The 19,456-nt window shown below is 38.8% G+C and overlaps 1 protein-coding gene across 1 annotated transcript in view; it reads left to right on the forward strand.

The window, feature by feature from the left end:
• col5a1 (procollagen, type V, alpha 1) overlaps positions 1 to 4,915 on the forward strand; it is a 98,514-nt gene extending 93,599 nt beyond the window's left edge. The window contains exons 65-66 of the mRNA XM_044096178.1: positions 2,122 to 2,355; positions 2,477 to 4,915. Coding sequence (XP_043952113.1) covers positions 2,122 to 2,355; positions 2,477 to 2,623 — 381 coding nt within the window. The 3' untranslated portion in view covers positions 2,624 to 4,915. The remainder of the gene's footprint in view (positions 1 to 2,121; positions 2,356 to 2,476) is intronic.
• The last annotated feature ends 14,541 nt before the right edge of the window (positions 4,916 to 19,456 follow it).

A 19,456-nucleotide genomic window follows, 5' to 3' on the forward strand; every position in this document is an offset into this window, starting at 1 on the left:
TAGCTCAGTTTTGTGCAATGTGAGCATGAAAGTGGGAGAATTCGAGGGGGTGGGGGGATTCTGGGGTAATTATGAGGCAATTAGCATGTCATTACTACCTTATATTTCCTATTTTGAGAATTACACTTGTGTGGGTTTGATATTCTTCACATACATGCCTCTAGCATCTAAATAAGCTGTTCGGGGGGGTCTGTCTTTCATTCCAAGGATTTTCCATGTTCCTTTTGTATCATTTTTGTAGCCTGGAGGCATCAGACCTCCCCTTTTAAACACACATATTACATAACATACATAAAATACATTTATGCCATTAAGGAATCAGGCAGTTATTTTACAATATTCCCCACTTTCATAAACATAAAAAAAAAATTGTACAAAACTGGCTTTGAGTTTACACACTAGTTTTAGAAATCTCAGAAGATTGTGTCGCTTACAGTGTTTATGTATAGCGCAGTAATATTAGGATGAAGGGTGTGTCAGATTTACAGTGTGCAGCTATGTCAGGAGAAGCTTAGTGATAAATCTGTTTTGTTCTTCATCTTTCTGTGTCAGGCAAGCCCTTTGTGAAGCCATTCCCAGAGTCAGACTCTAACTTCAGAGGTAGAGCTGAAACTAGCGCTCGCCTCTGGTTAAAAGTCTCAAAATCTCTATTTTTGTCAGTTACACTTTAATCTGGAGATGCTTCTATTAGAAGCAAAAACCAAAGTGATTGAAAAGCCCAATTTTTTTGGTTGTCAGTGCTCATTAGCTCAGTAGAGCAGTGTATTTGATCTTACCCTGATACCAAAATTCCCACTGAAGGCAGCCGGAGTTCCCTTATTGATACGTAGAGGACAACAGATATAATATATGTGTTGGTTTAAGGATTCATAAAATTAATTTAGCTTTTACCTTTTGCAAGATGGGGAAAAAAAAAATCCTCTTTGGTGAATAGTTGTTAGCGGGACCATCCAGCTAAAATTTCTGTTTCTCCAAATTGAGGCCATACAAGTAAGATAGCAACTACTGAAAGAGACACCACAGAAGCCCACTTCCAAAGATCAGAACTGACACTAAAGATGGCTGACATAAATGTTATATTTCTAGCACTTAATTTGGTTATGTAATGACATCAATTCACAATTCAACTACTGGCAATAATATTATGCTGGTAATAATAGTCACTCCTTTGAATATTGACAGTAAAAGAAATAGGTATGCTCACGTTCGTCTGGGTTTGATGTTATACAGATTTATGTAGTTTATATATATATATATATATATATATATATATATATATACATATATATATATATATATATATATATATATATATATATATATACATATATATATATATGCCGACTTTAGGTTATTTATAGAATCCTGTATATTTTGGTAATTCAGAGGAGCTGTACAGCATGGTGGTAGTACAGTATCTTAAATCTGGGTCCATAAATTGGCCATTTCCCAGAAATCCCCTTAAAAAAAAAACAAAAAACTTAAATCTTGAGATAATTTTACTGAAATTTGTGCACAAAATTAAATGCAGCTTGGGTTTGTAACAACACGTTATGTAATAGCACTGCAATTTGGAATAATGTAGTAAACTCAGGCTTTAAAATGTAATAAAACATTATTCAAACAGCATTATGTAATAGTTGAGTAGAATCCTTGAACTCATTCTGAATGAACAACATGTAGGTTTATACCGAGGGCATGAGTCTGGAGAGGCAACTAAACAACCAAAAGTTAATGATTTGTTATGCAAAGTGTCAATTTAAGTAATGAACAGTTTATGATCATCTTGCAACATCATGTGCCACATTATTAGATTATTTCTAAAAAAGAAGAGCTACCTCCGCATTACCTAATAATTGGCGCAATATGCAATGTCATTACGTAATGTGAGAAAAAGTATTGCAAAATGCGCTGAAGTATTTTATTATGCAATGCGGTTGTAATGATGTTTTATAACATTTTGATTTCAGCCCATTATTACTTACCACGGCGTTGCAGGGTGTGATAACATTTGTAGTTGTCTACTACTCATTTACCTTCTCTCCCTTCTTCTCTTCCTATCACGGTGTAAAAGCTGGAAGGCTGGGCTTCGTTTTTAAAAAGTGTTCTTTCTCTCCGTAGCTTTCCTACGTGGACGCCGAGGGCAACCCCATCGGCGTCGTCCAGATGACCTTCCTGCGGCTCCTGAGCGCGGCGGCCCGGCAGAACATAACGTACAACTGCTACCACTCGGTGGCGTGGCACGACCAGGAGCAGGACAATTACGACAAGGCCATCCGCTTCCTGGGATCCAACGATGAGGAGATGTCGTACGACAACAACCCCTACATCCGCGCCGTGGTCGATGGCTGCGCGGTAAGTCAACGAAAGCCACCCGGATCCTTGCGGTCTTTTGAATCGGCTCTCGGTCCGTTGGGTTTCCGAAATTAATTCTGTTTCCCGCTGTGTCGCTCTCTCTCTCTCTCTTCCTCGACAGCTGAAAAAGAGCTACGAAAAGACAGTACTGGAGATCAACACTCCGAAGGTGGAGCAGGTGCCTTTTGTGGACATCATGTTCAACGATTTTGGCGGCTCCACGCAGAAGTTCGGATTCGAAGTGGGGCCCGTCTGCTTCATCGGCTGAGACCTTTTACCGAGCAAATGGAGGAAGAAGACGAAAAAAAAAAAAAGAAAAGAAAAACCTACTTTTGTTTTCTCAGAAAGAAAAAAAAAGACAAATAATTGAAAAATAATAGGACGATGCTATTTGTAAAAAAAAAAAACTGTTTCCACAAAGCGACACGAGTCAAGCATAATTACGTCAGAAATACAGCGAAAATCTAAAGGAATAGAGAAAAATAACCTTGAAACCTCAGTGTGCCTTCTTTTATCACATGCAAGTTTTGAAACTGGAGTTTGCGTCCTTCCTCCCACACACACACACACACGCACACGCACACACATGCCCACACACACTCACGCCGCCTCCCCTGCCCGAGTCCCCCGCCCCACGTCATCGCATTTGATTTCGATTCTTTTGGTCTGAAACAACGAAGGCGACCCTGAGAGCTGCAGCCGTTCCAGACGGTCGCAGCGTTGCCCACGGACACCATCCCATTTGGCTCTGTTTTGATCTCATCCCTGAAACTACCCGCCCCACAGCCCCTCCACCCACCTCCGCCCTTTTTCCTCCCTGCCTTTTGCCACCTTCTCTGTTCTTGATTTTGTTTTCCTGTTTGTGCATAAGTGTCTCCCCATTCTCTTTGGAATGGACCTTATATATTTATATACCTATAAATATATGTAAGTGATTTTTCTTTCTTTTTTTTTGTTAAATGTTTGTAAGTTTGTAAGTATTTTTTTTTTCTCTCCTGGTAATGTTTATTGCTTCTGGCTTCAAAACATGCATGTGACTGTACTAATTGTGAGGTAGACGAACGAGAAAACATCTAAAATCATACACACGCATCCAAAACGAGGATAGAAGAGAAAAAAAGAAAGAAAAAAACGCAATTGGAAGTTCTGTCTTTGTAGAGCACACTTTTATTTTTTATTTTATTTTATTATTTTTATAATTTAAGAACAGATTGGAAATAAAAGACTAAAAAATATGTTCTGTGATATAAAGTACAATACATTCCCTCATTTTGTACCCTCTGAACAAAAGCCCCACTCTGGTGGAAATGTAATTAAGTTAATAAACTGCTTCTGTACTTTTTTGCTGAAATATTCATCTTACTGTGCAGTGGAAGGTAACGAATGGAGAAAAAAAAAAAAAAGAAATCAAAACCTAGGTGCTATTTCTCTCCTCTGTGGTGCTATGTATGTTTTTCAAGTTTGTGTCTGAAGAAAAACAAATATCTAAGAGAAAAAAAAATCGTGTGGCGATAACAGCCCACGTTGCTCGACAGCGCCCCCTCCCTGTACGCTGAATCGATTCACGACACGGATCTCTGCTGCAGCCGCTTCCCTCTGTTAAGGTTCCCGCGTGCCGTTTCTCTGTCGCCGCCGCCGCCTCCTCAGTGGACCGCACAGATCAGAAATGGCCTGTGCCAAATATTTGGAAAGACGAGAGGAAAAGAACGCCCTCGCCCCCCGAAACACACACATTCCCCCTTTCTCATTTTGGTTTTACGTACAGATCACCTGCTCCGAATCGGTCTGGTAGAGTTGGCAAAATGGACATAATGGGTCAAAAGGGATTTATTGCACCCTATCCAAAGGATTTTCACTTAAATATTTAGCTTTACGTGACTCGGAGTCATGGTCGTATGAGACAACTTGAAAAGTCACCAAATTAGCCTTTTTAGTTTATTTTTATTTTTTTAGAGAATATTGCTCATGCAGTGTTGGTTTTCTTCATGTCTCATTGCTTTTTTTTTTTTTTTTTTTTTGTTCAAACTATGCACTCTTTATGCTTGTGACCACTAGTATCTACCACAGAATTTTTACAGCTCTCTATACATAGGTTCGTTTTGTTTCCTTTTTTTCAGAAAAAAAAATTAATAAATAGAAAAGAAAAAAAATCTTTAGGTGACTTGAATCCTTGCTGTTTAGGATAACTCCATATGCTTGTAGATCTTCGGCTCTATTCTTCACGGTGTTGCAGCACATCCAACATTTATGGCTTTTCCTCTCAAAAGAACCGGACGAAAAGATAGGGATGAAAAACAAATAAACAAACAACAATACAAATTTTATTTTGTAAATTTCCAGAACCAGCATCGATGCTGTCGTTGCTATGTTTTTATTTTGTAGATTTCCATTTGTAATGTCTTTTATGTTTTTGTTTTTTTTCCTTTTTTGGTTGTTTTTTTTTCACAGTCTTGTCAAAAAAGAAAAGAAACGATAAAAAAAAAAAACCTGTGTTTTTAAGGGTGGAGAGAATAGAGGATCATATTGTTTTTTTTGTGTCAATAAATTCAAGTTTACTGTGGCCATCCCACTCCTGTATCTCTTTTGAAGCATTAAAACCTATCTGCATGCATGAAACTGTAAAGCTTTTTTCCTCGTGTTATAAGTTTGTTTGAGCCACATGATCTCCACACAGCGCCTCCCTCCCCCCTGACCCCCCGTGACCCCTCACCCCTGTGTCGTCAGGATACATCCGTTTTGCCGGTGCCACCGACGGGACGGGCGACAAAGGTCACGTCCGAGTGTGTGAAGTGGAGAAACAAACAATGATGAACTTGTAACTCTTACCAAAGCCAATGTCCATATGTAGTATATTTATTGTGATATTTAAAAATAAATGATAAATGATACCAATAGTGAAAGTGTAAAACTGCCGCTCTTTACATGCACACTGGAAAGCACAAATTAAATTGTGTAGACGCTATCTGACACAACAATCCTCTTTAAGAGAGTCTCAAATGCAGTCAGCCAAAACTTTTTTTCTTTTTGCTTTGCTTGTAATCTGACGGCTGTGTGTGTAACATTTTAGGTGGGATTGCGAAAATGAACAACTGGGTGCCTTCTGTTGTTTTCAAAGTTTCCTGCATGTGTCTTTTGATGTGTTATAATGCAGTTCTAGCTCCACAGATGTACCACAGGAAGGAAGGAAGAACTCGGGCCACATCTTCCATCATATTCCTCCTTTTTTTTTTTTGTATTGAAACCATCAGTGGCAGTCCTCACTTTAATATAGTGCGGATAGGGCAAGCCTTTTCCTCCGATGCTCCTCAACCCCACACTCACTACCTCAACGAGGCCTATTTTGCAAACTGTGATTTAATTATTTACATTATAAGAACCATAGAAAAGGAAACACACACACACACACAAAATTGGTTTGGTTTAACGCATTGTGCTTTTTAAAAACATTTTTTCATAGATCTAGAAGAACTCGAGAGACTGAAACAGACAGGCGCAAACACCGACTACATGAAGTACTACGTAGAGATTGCTGCAGGTTTTGGTAAATAATTCCAATCTGTCTGTTTTATGAAACTAAAACAATAATAAATAGATGTTTCACACATCTCAAACGGCATCAGTAAAAGAATAAATCCGCTTAAGCCTCCTGCTTTGTGGGCTTTTTTTAATCCAAGGTGGTCTTACTACCCAAACAAAAAGAATGTTTCTTTATGTTTTTATGAAGAGACTAAAGAATAACATACTGGAAAAACCCCAAACTGTCTTTTAAAGAATTTTGACTGGGTGTAAAAATATTCGGTCCAGATGTGATGAGTATAAATGCATTCGATTTTAAAGTAGAGACGGAAAGGAAAACAACCCACTGATGCACTGCTTTAATTGTGTGTGAATCTGAAGTTGCAAATTAAATGAATTCAAAGTAATAAGCCACTTGTACCTAAGGGGGATATTTATAAATTTCATTTAGTCAAAAGTACATGCTTCCCCCATCTTTTTGCTGCCCTGGGCAGTGAACCATATCCATATGAAAACAGCTGCAGCAGCGACTGATGCACAGTTAATGCACAATTAACGCCCTTCCATCCCCGTCCAAGTGCATGCATTTTGCTATCTTGAGTCGTAAATAATTTACAGTGCGATTGGATGTGGGCATTTGCCGCAGGTTTTTTTTTTCTTCTTCTGTTTTTCTTCCAGTGAACTTGCTAATATAAGTTATGTTAACCTTGTCGTGCGCCTCTAATTTCACTAATCTGCTTTGATCAGATGTGTGCAGCACTTCAAGCATCTCATTAACAGAAAGCCTTGCACAGAGAGCATAAAGCCCAGCGCAGCAAACCTGATATATAAATAACTATTTCTATATATATAAAAAGGTTGGTACCATCATCAATATTTAATGCGGTGTTTACAGGATGAATTTACAATGATCAAAGTGCCGGAGGTAGCATCCTGAGTGAAGGAAACCAAAGTCAAATCTCCGTCTAAGCACACAGCGACATCGACAAGGCAGTTATGATAAGTGGGACATGTACAGTAAATAGGTTGGGAAATGGGGATGAAATAGGAAGGGCTGGTCTCTTTAGTTTCACAGTGACATGGTAAATCACACGGAAAGTAGAACGGTGGGCTGTGTGAGCCGGAGAGAGGACAGTAGATTCAGAGTTTGATAATAACAACTTTGAACACAAAGACGTTATGTTGAAAAAGACCAACTAGAAAAAACTAGTGTGTAATTTGGTAATTTCCGGTTGAAACCGTAAAATTACATTTACAGAATAGTGTCTGAAATTGAATCAGATTTAATTTCAATCTGATTTAATCTGTTGTTTCAGGTCGGTTAGAATGGCCAAAAGTGATTCCCATTTGCTAAAAATGCAGCAATAACAAGAGGAAGAATATGTCAGATTTAAAATGGCACTATACATCTGGAAAATACCCAACACTGCCCCTTTAACACCCATTGATTTATGCACAAACTTCCTTTCTATTAGTCCTAAGTTTACATTCGTATTTTTGATTTTTCTCAGTCACTAACAGTGACGCCAACAAGAAATTACCAGTGGGAAAAATAATCAACCTGTCACATCATACCGGTTTTAGTGATGGTTCACTACATATAACAAATTTTTCTGGCCGATAAATCGTCCCAAATGGTATTGCGATAAACGATTCTATTGTTTTCAAGTAATACGATGCTAATGGCATAACAATGCAAGCACACCTTCCCAAAGATCAATAAACTTTCTTTTCTATTTGAACATTTAACACTGGAACTGGAAGACATTTTAAATATGCAAAATGAGTAAACAACAAATAAAATGGATATTGTAGTCTTGAGACTAACGCACCAGTCTGAAGGTTTTGTCATCCAGATTTTGGTACAAAGAGAGAGAGAGAGAGAGAATCATATGCATGAACAAAGAATCATGCATATAGAAATGACCGAGCTCACTTTAATTTATCATACTTTCAATTGATTCATTGCTTATTGTGGCAGGCTTAAATACATGTTAAAAATGTTTGACTAAAAATGGACATAAATGATTAGTTCAAAGATTATGAACCCACTAAGTACTGGCTTCCAAGTGACAGCCAAACGAAAAGAGCTAGAGTCGCAGAATGAGCCAACATGTGGGTCAGTAGTAGCTGTAAACTGTCCTGAGTCGACCCATGTGACCCCCTGCAGCGACAGCGGCTGGTCCCCAGCAGCGAGTCTCCAAACAGGAGTTCCACTCATTGGTCACACCGCACTGGTCAGAGGAACACTGCTGGCCCTACGAGGACGACTACCCCAGGGCTCGCAGTGTTGATTCAGAGATACAAAAATAACCAGCCAGCTGGGGGTTATCTTTTTTGTTCTCTCTCCAGCTTTTGACAGCTTTTTTTTTTTTTTCTCCTCTTGGCAGAAAGAAGCAGGTAATGATGGCGCTGCTGGGCAGCTGTTCTGCTGTCGTCTACTCCATCACCGTTTCATGTGAAGCCTGTCTACCGGCTGCACACGCTCACAGAGTCTGTGACTACACTTTTACTCTCCTTCTATAAAGTCCTTCAGAAAAATTCAAATATACATTCACCAGGATGGTAAAAAAAAAAAAAAAAAAAAAAAATAGCACTTAAGGTCTACAGCAATCTCCCACCCCGAAACACAGACTTACTGTAAATATTGCAAAGCAAAGTTATCACAAAGAATCTTGGAAACCTTTTTTTCCTGTTGAGACAAGATATCCTGCTGCAAACTTTTCTCTTCTTTTAGTCTATTTTTTGTTTTTTAATAATTAAAGATATCTCACTTGGCATGAACTAGGGGTTCACCTAAAAACAAAAGAGTAAGGTTGAAACAGTTGGGTCGCAAAAAAAAAAAAAAAAGAAAAAAGAAAAAAGAAAAGTTTCTGCGCGCTGTGGTTTATTCTGCCTGTCTCGTCATTCCGTGACAAAGCACAGCTCTGTTTGGGGAAAAACTGCAGACCTTTTCACAGGAAACCCAGGACTACAAAGGAAGCAGTCAGAACCCAGACACTTTTTTTATTTATTTATTTTCTTTCTAGATGTCGTTACTGTTGCAGAGAAGCTGCTGCCTGCTGTGTTTTACCATAACACTTCACCGCTACGCTTAAGGGATGTCTTTATGGACTCCCTTTTTGTACGAGATGCTATTATATCATGCATTGACATTTATCTTTTTTTTTATTACTATTCTTATAAGATCTTTAAAGATTGCTTGAGCAAACCGATTACCTAAATAAGCACCTTTTATTGCCAGCTGTTAATGTGTGGTCTGCGCTTGTTAAGGAGGAGCTTATAAAGGTCGAGTGTCAGATGTTTAAATCGAGATTAAATAGAGATTTTGGACGCAGCCCCTGTGTTAAAGCGTAATTGCTTCGAGCCTGTGGAACTTTGGCTAACAGAGCCCATTCATTGCCAGGCCCCGGCACCACTGACCTACTTACATATGAATCAGACGGCAGAAGATAGTGTTGCAACACAGCCTGGTGACATATTGGGAAAATTAATACCAGGGCCTTTTCTGCTCTAATGGCCTTTAAGATTGAAGACTGGCTGCGGTTCAAATTGCTGCCTTTCCTAATGTGATTAGAGCGAGCCGCCCGAGCGCGGCATCTTTCAAATATCACTCCATGTCGGCGCCGCCGCCGCCGTTCAGGCCCAGTAATCGCCGGTTTTGCTTTTACTGGGATGGCATTTTGCAGAGAGAGGCGACCTTTTGCTTCCATTCTTGACTGAAAACAATAGAGACTGAAATGAAGACATACCTATTTGAACATCTAAAAAAAAAAAAACATTGGATTCTGCCACAGTTTATGAAATCTGTATGGAAAAAAATATACCTTTGACACTAAGTAGATTGTTGTGATGCTGCAGTAGACGTAAAAAGTCTGTCTATTTCCTTATCCATGTATACGAATACGAAATTTTAAAAAGGCTGTGAAGACATCCCTGTTGCCTGGGCAACGCTTTATCTTTTTTTTTTTGTTTTGGATTCCCTCTAGCCACCATCCCAAAGCCAATCACAGTAACCAAAGGGCAGCTTAAATCCTCTGTAAACTTGATTTAAGTCGTCACGCAGAGCAGAATGAAATGCTCAGTTCTTCCTCTAATAATATAATAAAGCAAGTTGTACGTATTCATCATAGCTAAAAGAAAGAAGAAAAAAAACATTGCCGTAATCTTTAGCTTGGGATATGTGACATAGTAATGCAACTCTTAGTATTAAACAGTAATGAAACAAAAGTAAAAAAAAACAAAACAATTTTGCTACTTTAGAACAAGTTAGAACAGCGGCTAATATGGCAAAATATTTAGTAAGGTTAAAGGGATGACATTATGCATTTTCAAGCACAGAGTGGCATTTTTTAAAATACAATCATGTGTTACCTTTAGTTGTTATAAAATTGCTGTTTAAATCAACTGTGACATAAAAGAAACTTGACTGTGTAATTTGACGCCTTTGAAATTGGGCCTTTGTCTCTTTAAGAAGCTCCTGCTCTATCCAACACTTCATCACATCATCACAATTTGTAAAAAAAAATAGGCAGCACTTTGTGAGAGCAAGCGTTTAGGCATGGGAACCGTTCAGAGGTTTCCATGGCAACCTCTGAACGGTCGCCATGGGAGATTCAAGGATTCTCTGAAAAACAAAGTGAACCCCTCATCAACAGGAACAGTTTCTATAATTCTTCTTGTATCTTTAGACTGTCAGAATTTATATGCTGATAATGACAGTGGGATTTTCCATGACTGGATCACGACAAGGCAGGATTTCACTTGAAAACATCTTTAATTTCCCCCAGGAGTTTCCTTTCTGCAGCGGCTCTAGTTTAATTAAAACTTTCGAGGACATTAAAACACAGTTGAATATTCCGATCTAATTTTAATATGATTATTAGCAGATTAGCACGATTTCATCCGTCCTCCACCTTCCAAGTGGAGGTTATAAGAGGAGCAAAAATAAAGAAGCGCAAAATATTGTGCTGATAAAAGAGCAGATGGGAGAGGACTGCAGGGAAAGAAAAGAAGAAAAGAAAGTAAAGCAGCGATGTAGAAGCGATCGGGACGTGATGTTTGATGTGTAAATACGCCGCAGTCGGCGATGTTTTCCCTGCAGACACTCAGGTAAATACCAAATGAGACGGGGTTCAGATTTAGAAAAAGATATATATTTATGCAAAGTGTCAGCAGAGATCATTAACATGCTGAAATTCATCAAGCTTTGTTCCTCTCCGCCTTTGTCATCGGGGACGGCAACATCTGGGACGTAGCTGAATTCGGTTCCTCAGATGAGGGGAGTCTCAGGGGTGAAAGACCTCAAATGTCTCAGAACATGAAAGCGGGCAAAGTTTCAAATCAGAAATAGTCAAATCTTCCACATTAGCCTGAGGAATCTATACTTGTGTTCAGGTGGATCAGCACCTAAATTCTGAGAAAGACATTTTGACACTGAAGCGAAACGACGACGAACAGCCAGCGGTCTCGCGACGAAAGCGCGTTTCTGCAGGAGACGCCTCGTCCCGCCGATGTCAAACCCGGCACGCGATTTAATTAGATCGTCTTGTTTCGCATCCAGAAGGAAGAGCATATGGTCCTGCACTTTTCTCCCTCCCTTTCACTCGCACGCGGTCGTTCTGTTCTATTTTCAGGATTTTGTTAAGTGTCGGCTTTGAAGCGGCCGGGCTTCTCCGAAACGCTTTGTTACCCCCAAACCCCCCCGCAGAGAGACGGGGTCACGGAGGCCAGCGTGGCGCAGGACCCAAACAAACAACATCCAAGGACAGGCCCCGAGTCCCAGCGTTAATTATTTCTCCATGACTCAGCAAGCATGTTTTTTGTTCCCCCCACCCCCTTCTTGACGGCATTTAATGGAGATAAACAGGGCCGGGGTAAATTATTCACCAACGTGATGCACTTCTGCTGTTCAGTTTAGGAGTTGTCTGGACTTTTGGCTTCTAAAAGCCAAAAGTGTGCTGTTGTCAGGACGGCGACAACAGCACACCGTCCTCCAACTCTCATCTTTAGAGATCTTTCCACAAGAGGATGCAGCAAAATTATGTATAAATATTGTATTATGAAGCACAAGACAAGACTTGTTGTGGTGAGAAAAGTAGAATACAGTTGGGTGTTGTAGTAATGGAGAATGTGTTGTTTCATTAACACAACTCATCGTGCGTTCACTTCCACAGCCAAACGGTAACACTGCCATCCACTCCACAGGTGGCGAGCCAAATCCTTATGAAAGCCAGTAAAATGTGATTCTCCAATGTGACGCGGTGTGGAACCTTCTGACACACAACTGTTTGAGATTTGTTTCTAAGTTGTGCGCCTATTTGAGGAAGGAAGGAATCAATGCTTGTGCCATTATGTGTGCGGTATTTCCTGTAACTAAATAAGACATTTTGCATTTTGCATGCACTCTGATAGGTGGAATTTCTCCTTCTGCAAAGATCTTTTATAAACAGGACTGTAAGGCAGCGATTAGCAATCCTGTTTGTGGAACCAGAGATTATCAAGCAATCGACTTTATCTGGTCTATAGGACAAGACTTTTTAAAATTAGTTTTAATATTTCAGGCGGCTTATAAAAGAAAGTGCATTGATCCAAATGGTAACACTTTATTTTTAAGGCTGTGCATAATTCTGACATGAGACTGTCATAAACATGACGTAACACATGTTATGAACATGAATGACTCTTCATGACATAATGACACTTTAAATGCAAAGGTGCACTAAAGATTGCATTAAAAGTCAATTAAAATGGTCAACTTTGCATTATAAGTGTAATTATTTACCGAATGACACTTCATGGCCAGTCATAAAGACTCTTTTATGTTCATGACCACCTATATAAATTATTGCCATGTGCAAAAAAATAAATAAAAAATGTTTACATACACTGAATTAAAAAAAAACAACCACATGACTCATTATTCCACTAACATTACTTTAGAATAAACCTCCGTTTTAAGATGTCATGTGGAGCAGCTGACATGCTAGGCAAACGTTAACATCATCTCTCTTTCTTTTGATATGACTTGTTGATAAGTGAGATTCAGTTACGTGCATGCTGACAACATTTTCAAAATACGTCACGTGGTAGTAGTAGATTTCCATTAATTCTACGATGTAATAGTCTTGTACAGCATCAGAAGATTTCACATTGAAAGCTACTTTAAGACATGGAGATTGGTAGTGTTGCCCTGTGAAGGACTACCTATCTTTCCAGGGTGTACTCCGCATGACTGATGCTGTGACCCTGCAAGAAAAAGGGGGGTTTTGATGGATAACCGCATTAATTGAATTAATAGACTTATTACTAATAAGCAATTTGATTATTTACATAATTTAGACATTAACTGTTCCATAAGACACCAATCTGTTACTGCTAGCGTGAAACAGCACGCCTATTCATTAGCATGTGCCCAACTGATCCAGAAGTATCATTTCTAGTCATTTCAGTGCCTGTCCACTCATCTGAATATTTCATGATGCTGTCAAAGGCAAATAATATTCATCCCCATTCCTCTCCAATGCTTTAGTTTCCTGTTAAATCATGTGGAGAATGACAAATGGAGGAATTGACAGATTCATGTGTGTTCGGGGAGTCATTTGCTTCCAGTAACATATTGGTTTTTGCACAGGCTTGCTTTGTTTTTAATAGAAAAATAATTTACAAAAATAACTCAACCTTCCTGCAGGGAGAGTCTCAGGCTTTCAGAATCCCTAAAAAAACAGAACCACATGTACTCTTGTCACAGTTAGCTGTTTCAGACTCAAATTTTCATAAAACAAGTTTTGGAACACCGTGTGACAAACATGTGCCAACGGGGGGAGGTAACACTATGTAATGTGTTTTGAGGCAGTTCACCAAAATCCCGGACGATTTTGAAATTCCCCCCGGACATTTTTTTAGGTCTGAAAAGTAGGACATGTCCGGGAAAAAGAGGACGTCTGGTCACCCTAGACATTAAACCAATCATACCCACAGTCAAACACAGCGGCGGTAATATGTTATTCTGTGGCTGTTTGCTGCTTCTGGGCCTCAGTGACTTGCTTCAATTGATAGAAACCTCAATTCTGCTCTCTACCATAGAATCTTGACGGGTAAGCCCAGACAGTAATTTACATCTTTTAGCTCAAGTGAACTTGGATTACGTAGCAGGATGAAAACCATTAAGTACATTGGTAAAACCACCACTAAATGGCTTCAGGAAAAAAACAAAAAACTATATGAACGTTTTGGAATGCCTCCTATTGTTTGGAAAATCTTAAATCTTGATTTCACGTGATTTTAAATATCACGTTTATGAACAACAACCCTCAAATGTGGCTGAATTAAAGCGATTCTTCAAAAGAGAGAGCGCTGATGTTGCTCTGGAGTGATGTTACATCCACAAGGAAGGGGCATCCAGTAATTACTTCTTTAAGGCAATTACATCTTGTGCACAGTTTTTTTTCCCTTATAAATGTAACAATTGAAATTTTGTATTAACTCTTTATCTTTGGTTGCTATTAGCATGTTTTCGGTGATCTGGAACCCTGAACTTTGAAAAACGGGAAAAGAAAAAAATCACCACTATTTAAATAAATATATAGATATTTACAATAGACGACAACTAAAATTATGAGAAGTAGAAAATGAATAAATAAACAAAAAACATGTTTTGCTCAAAGTTGATTTTACACCTATTGCAAAACGTCCAGCTGAACTGCATCCTGCCATACATCTGCCAGACTATACATTAAAAAAAGTTTGAATTATGACAAATCCGCCACCCGAGGTCACAGCATACTGTCATTTCTGCATCCACACCTCTGCAGCTCGGAAAAATAAATCATCAAAAGGAGACAGTGGTGCCACAACGAATCAAACCGGCGAGGCGTCTTTGGCTCGCAGTTTTGCAGGCTGACGCGTCCTTGCTTAAAAAAAAAATGTTTTTAAAAATCAAACGACAACACACTGTTAACTCTGAAGTATGTATGACAGAAAGCACCACATGAAAATGTCAGCAAATGTTGGCAATGATGCAAATCTCTTTTTTTTTTTTTTCAATTTATTTAAATGTGTTTAACGGGTTTGAATTAACGTTCCATCTTCAATACGCAGTTAAAGAATCAACCAAAATTACATTATTTTGCAAGAGATTTATATTGGGAACATGACAAAAAATATGCAGATTGATCACATTTATCTAATCCCTCTGGCTTTTGTTTGATATTAGTATGAAGTTTGTAGATTTAAAACTTTTGACTACCAGGAAATGGCTAATCTAACAAGCTGGAGGATGGACATTGGAGAATTTGTGGATGAGACAACTATCAGTTCTAGACTACACAAGTCTGAGCTCCATGGGATGCATGGAAGGACGATGGCCACCGATGTATCGCCATTTAAGTTTGCGAAAGGCCATGTGTAAAAAAAGCGGCTTTGGTCAGTTAGGACTAAAATCAAACTGTGTGGCTTATATATAGCAAAAACGCCCTGAGTAGACAAAATCTGTAAAAAACTGTACAGCCAAGGCTACAATGGAACCACTCAGATTAAAGCACATTCACGTGTTAAACAGCCTAAAGGCAAAACCTTCAATGTGGATACGTATAAAGCGGGTACTGACATACGCCACAAATTTTAGTGCCATAACTGCAAGTCAAAGCTGGTCCTGTGAAATACACTGGGCAGAAGTGGAGAACAGGTTTTTTTTTTTTTTTTTTAATAAAAAAAATAAAACATGCATTATTTTTCTTCCACTTCATAAATATCCAATACCTGCTCGCAAAAAAAAAAAAAAAAAAAAACCCTACAGAAAGTTTGCGGTTATTACACAACAAATTGGAATACTTAAGCATACCCCAGTTATCTTTTATTATATGCAGTTTAGTCCCGTTGTTATTCAAAATGTATTCTTGTGGGCAACGGCAAGACATTTTTTTTTTTTTTCTTTAATTAATGGTTCTTCGGTCTAAAATGAAATGCTGATGTGGCAATTTAATATTCCGGCCTTTCCCATAGTGCTGCAATATCATTACAGAAATGTATTATGAATGTTTTAAGAAAGTCTGGCGTTGGAAAAAAATAATAATTATATGTGTATATAAAATATATATGTGTATATATATATATATATATATATATATATATATATATATATATATATATATATATATATATATATACATTGCTCTCTTGCTTCGTGCACTGGAATGACATCAGCTATGTACACTGAGGAGATTGGCGAGGTTCAACCGTCCGGACCGCAGCCTGTCAGGCCAGTGCTTCTTAATGTCCAGAGCCAGACTGACGGATGGGCCGAATAATTCATCTAATGGCATTAAGGTGACACGGCTCACTGCTGTCATCACTCGCCTCCCCTGGTACCAGCAGCGGCCTGCGCTGCAGACTTTCCTCTCCATTCACACACACACACACACAGGCACTTCATCTATTTTCAACCCAGACATCAGTTTTGTTCTGTCAGTCAGCTCCACTCTGAAATGCTCAACACCCTCCAACCTAGATTTCAGAGTTTAAAATGTTGACTCCAAATATTTAGCGAAGTGCTATAGGAGGAAAGCTGTTAGTGAAGACGGAATATCATTGGTTTGTTTGAATACCAAACAAAAAGAAAAAGAATAAAAGCTGAGACTGTCGACTTGATTGTGTCAAAAGGACCGACTTCGAGTTGATTTTGCTGCTGCAAGCGTTTCGTTAACAGCTAGCGATAATGACAACAGGGTTGGGAAAATGCAAAGCACACGTCGTCAGAAGGTACAACAAAGACGTTTCATCATCAAAAAGCCAGCTGGATCAAATAAACCAGGGTGATGCATCTTTAATGCCATCAAGGCAGGCATCAGGAGGCATTAGCTTTTTAAGGAATAATGCATCCCCAGGTATCCTAACACCGTTAGTTATCATCAATCCGGGGGGACTGCTGCAATAAAGATTTTGCAAGGTGTTTCTGCAGTGCACTTTTCCACTTTAGTTATATGACTTTGACTCTTTTTTTTCTTTTTGCTCGCAATTTGCAATTTTCTGTCAATTTTTCTTTCAAGAAACACAAGAGGAAGAGGCTGTCTGACCAACAGCAGTATGTATCTGCATAAATATAGAGTCAGCTTTGCATTGCATACCCACACAAGTAGCGCTCTCATGTCTTTATTACTAACACCAAGCAAGAATCCTTCCCCAAAGAAAGTCTTGTGGCCTTAACAAACACGATCTGAGTTTTTACTGGTTTCCCCAAAAACGTGTGGATTGTTTCAGGGTATTCCAATTTTCTTCCTACAGTCCAAGCCTCAACATATTTTTGGCATCTTTCTTAAAACAAACATCCTTTAAATCAAGTGAGAAGAAGGTTAGGGTTAACTTTTACATTTAAAATGGCTTAATAAGTTACTCTTCTGTTTTTATGTGCAGTGGCGAATGCCATTGTAACGGATGAAGAAGCTACAAGCAACCAGAACCGTACAAACACAGAAATAAGGTTGCTCATGCTTTTTTTTTTATCAAGTCTTGTGCATTCCAAGCTTTACATTGATCTTGTGTTTTCTCAACATCAGTGTTGTTAATTCATTTCAGAAAATGACTGATCTCACCTAGTGATCAATCGCAGTCTGATCACAAAGGGAACCAAAATCCAGAGTTTTCAGATTTAGATTCCAACCATTGTCTATTTATGTATTTTTTTGTCCTTTGGAAACCGTTGGAACCCGAACCAATGATTTCAGTTATGATCCCTGTTCACTTCTGGTGCATGTTCAACACGCATCTTTTTGAAGTGCCAGCACATCCCAGGGATACGCGATTATTACAACATAGAAAGACAAAAATTGCAGAAAAACGCAAACTTGTTACTAGAAAAATACAGATTGTTACAAGTGATTTCCTTCTCAAAAGAAAACTGCCTTACATCAACTTACAGAACTGCAACAAAAATCAATCCAATAGCAACACAGCAAGGAAGAATGTGGATGGAAATAGAAAATGATAAAAGGTTTTTCTCTCTAACATTGAATGGTGGGAGCACACAAAAATGAAACTAACCCAAGAAATCTTTTGTCTCAATTTATTCCAAATGAGTTTAAGCTGGATTCTCCACAGCTTAGCTGACATATTGAGATCTTTGATGTAATGCTGTTGGAGCAGGCTACAAGTTTTAATTTCAGCTGTCTAAAAGCAAAAGATGATGATGGCTGCTCTAAGTGCGTCTTCATGTTTTTGAGTGGGTTTCCATAAATGAACTTTTGTATTGACGAAGAGCCCATCGGCAGCAAATGGCTGCGCAAATGTGCGAGTGAGGATACAAAACCCTCTGTTTGCGTAATGCGTTGCTCCCATTTGCTTACATTGCTTTTGGATTTATGAAATACACGGTATTGGTCCCGATACAGGAACCATGAGCTGCACGTGGAGCCTGAGGAAATTTCCGCAGAGGATAAGAAATGTAGAAGCGTAATTGAGGAGAAGGTCTCAGACCTTGTTAACTTGGAAACAGCGCTCGTGTGTAGCGAGATGCCAAAGTTTGCTACACTCATGATAATGAACTCCCATCTCTAACAAGAAAGATAATAGGTGGCGAAATTAGATGAGCGATGTTTCCAGGGTGAATCCAGAGTTTGGCAGCAGAAGAGAAATGTGGCGCCGTTTCTAGCCATTCTCTCTCACTTATTTGGAGGAAATAAGATTATAAAGAGATATACATTCCAGATTATTCAATTAGAGGAATAAACATAATTTGCCTGGCAGGAAAGAGGCTGAAGAAGAAGAAGAAAAAAGGAAATTATCTAGCAGAAAATCTTAAGGACTAAAGCAGAATTAATTTTGTAGACTGGATAAGCTCAACGTCAACACGAGTCATGAAGAATGTAGCAAATTCTCACTGTGCTAGAACATCATACAAGAATCTGACTGCTTGTCAAATTATTAATTTACACTGAATGTTTTATCAAACCACCACCACAGACGTCATCCAGATTAAGGATTAAATTATTGAAATCTAAGCATACGTTTCAGCAGTTCTGTCATGGATTGACACGATTTTATTCATTTTCATGACATCTGGCTGGCTAATGGAAGAGTGCTGCTTGGTGTAACAAAGTTACAAATGTGCCTTTTTGTTAAATTATTATTTCTTATTCATTTTATATTGAGAATTTGTGAATTTCATCTTATTCAGTTATTTTTATTTATTTTGTTGCTTTTGCCTGCGGGGGTCGCCTTTCTGCACTCTGCCTCATTTGTGTTTCCTGGGCTCCCGTAGTGATTCCAGTCGCTCCAGTTCTTCGTCGCTCCTCTGATTCCCTTTTCCCCTCACAGCGTTGTTCTGCACTGCTGTGTGTAAGTCAGAGGAAAGTTCGCTGCTGCAATGCATCTATGTTTTTCTGAATGGATGTTGGTCATGTAGGGGTCTATACCATATGTTGAGTATTATTGTTTGTTAGTGTGTTAGTTTGCAGTTTTCACCATCATTGTGGGTTTGTGAATGTGCAATGTGCTGAAATATAGATTGGGTTATGAATTTGACTGTGGTGTCAGGCAACATGTTTCAAGGAATTCCAAATACATTACACAACATTACTGTAGGAAACGTTTG

This window comes from Gambusia affinis, linkage group LG17, assembly GCF_019740435.1.
Source record: "Gambusia affinis linkage group LG17, SWU_Gaff_1.0, whole genome shotgun sequence".
Lineage (NCBI taxonomy): Eukaryota > Metazoa > Chordata > Actinopteri > Cyprinodontiformes > Poeciliidae > Gambusia > Gambusia affinis.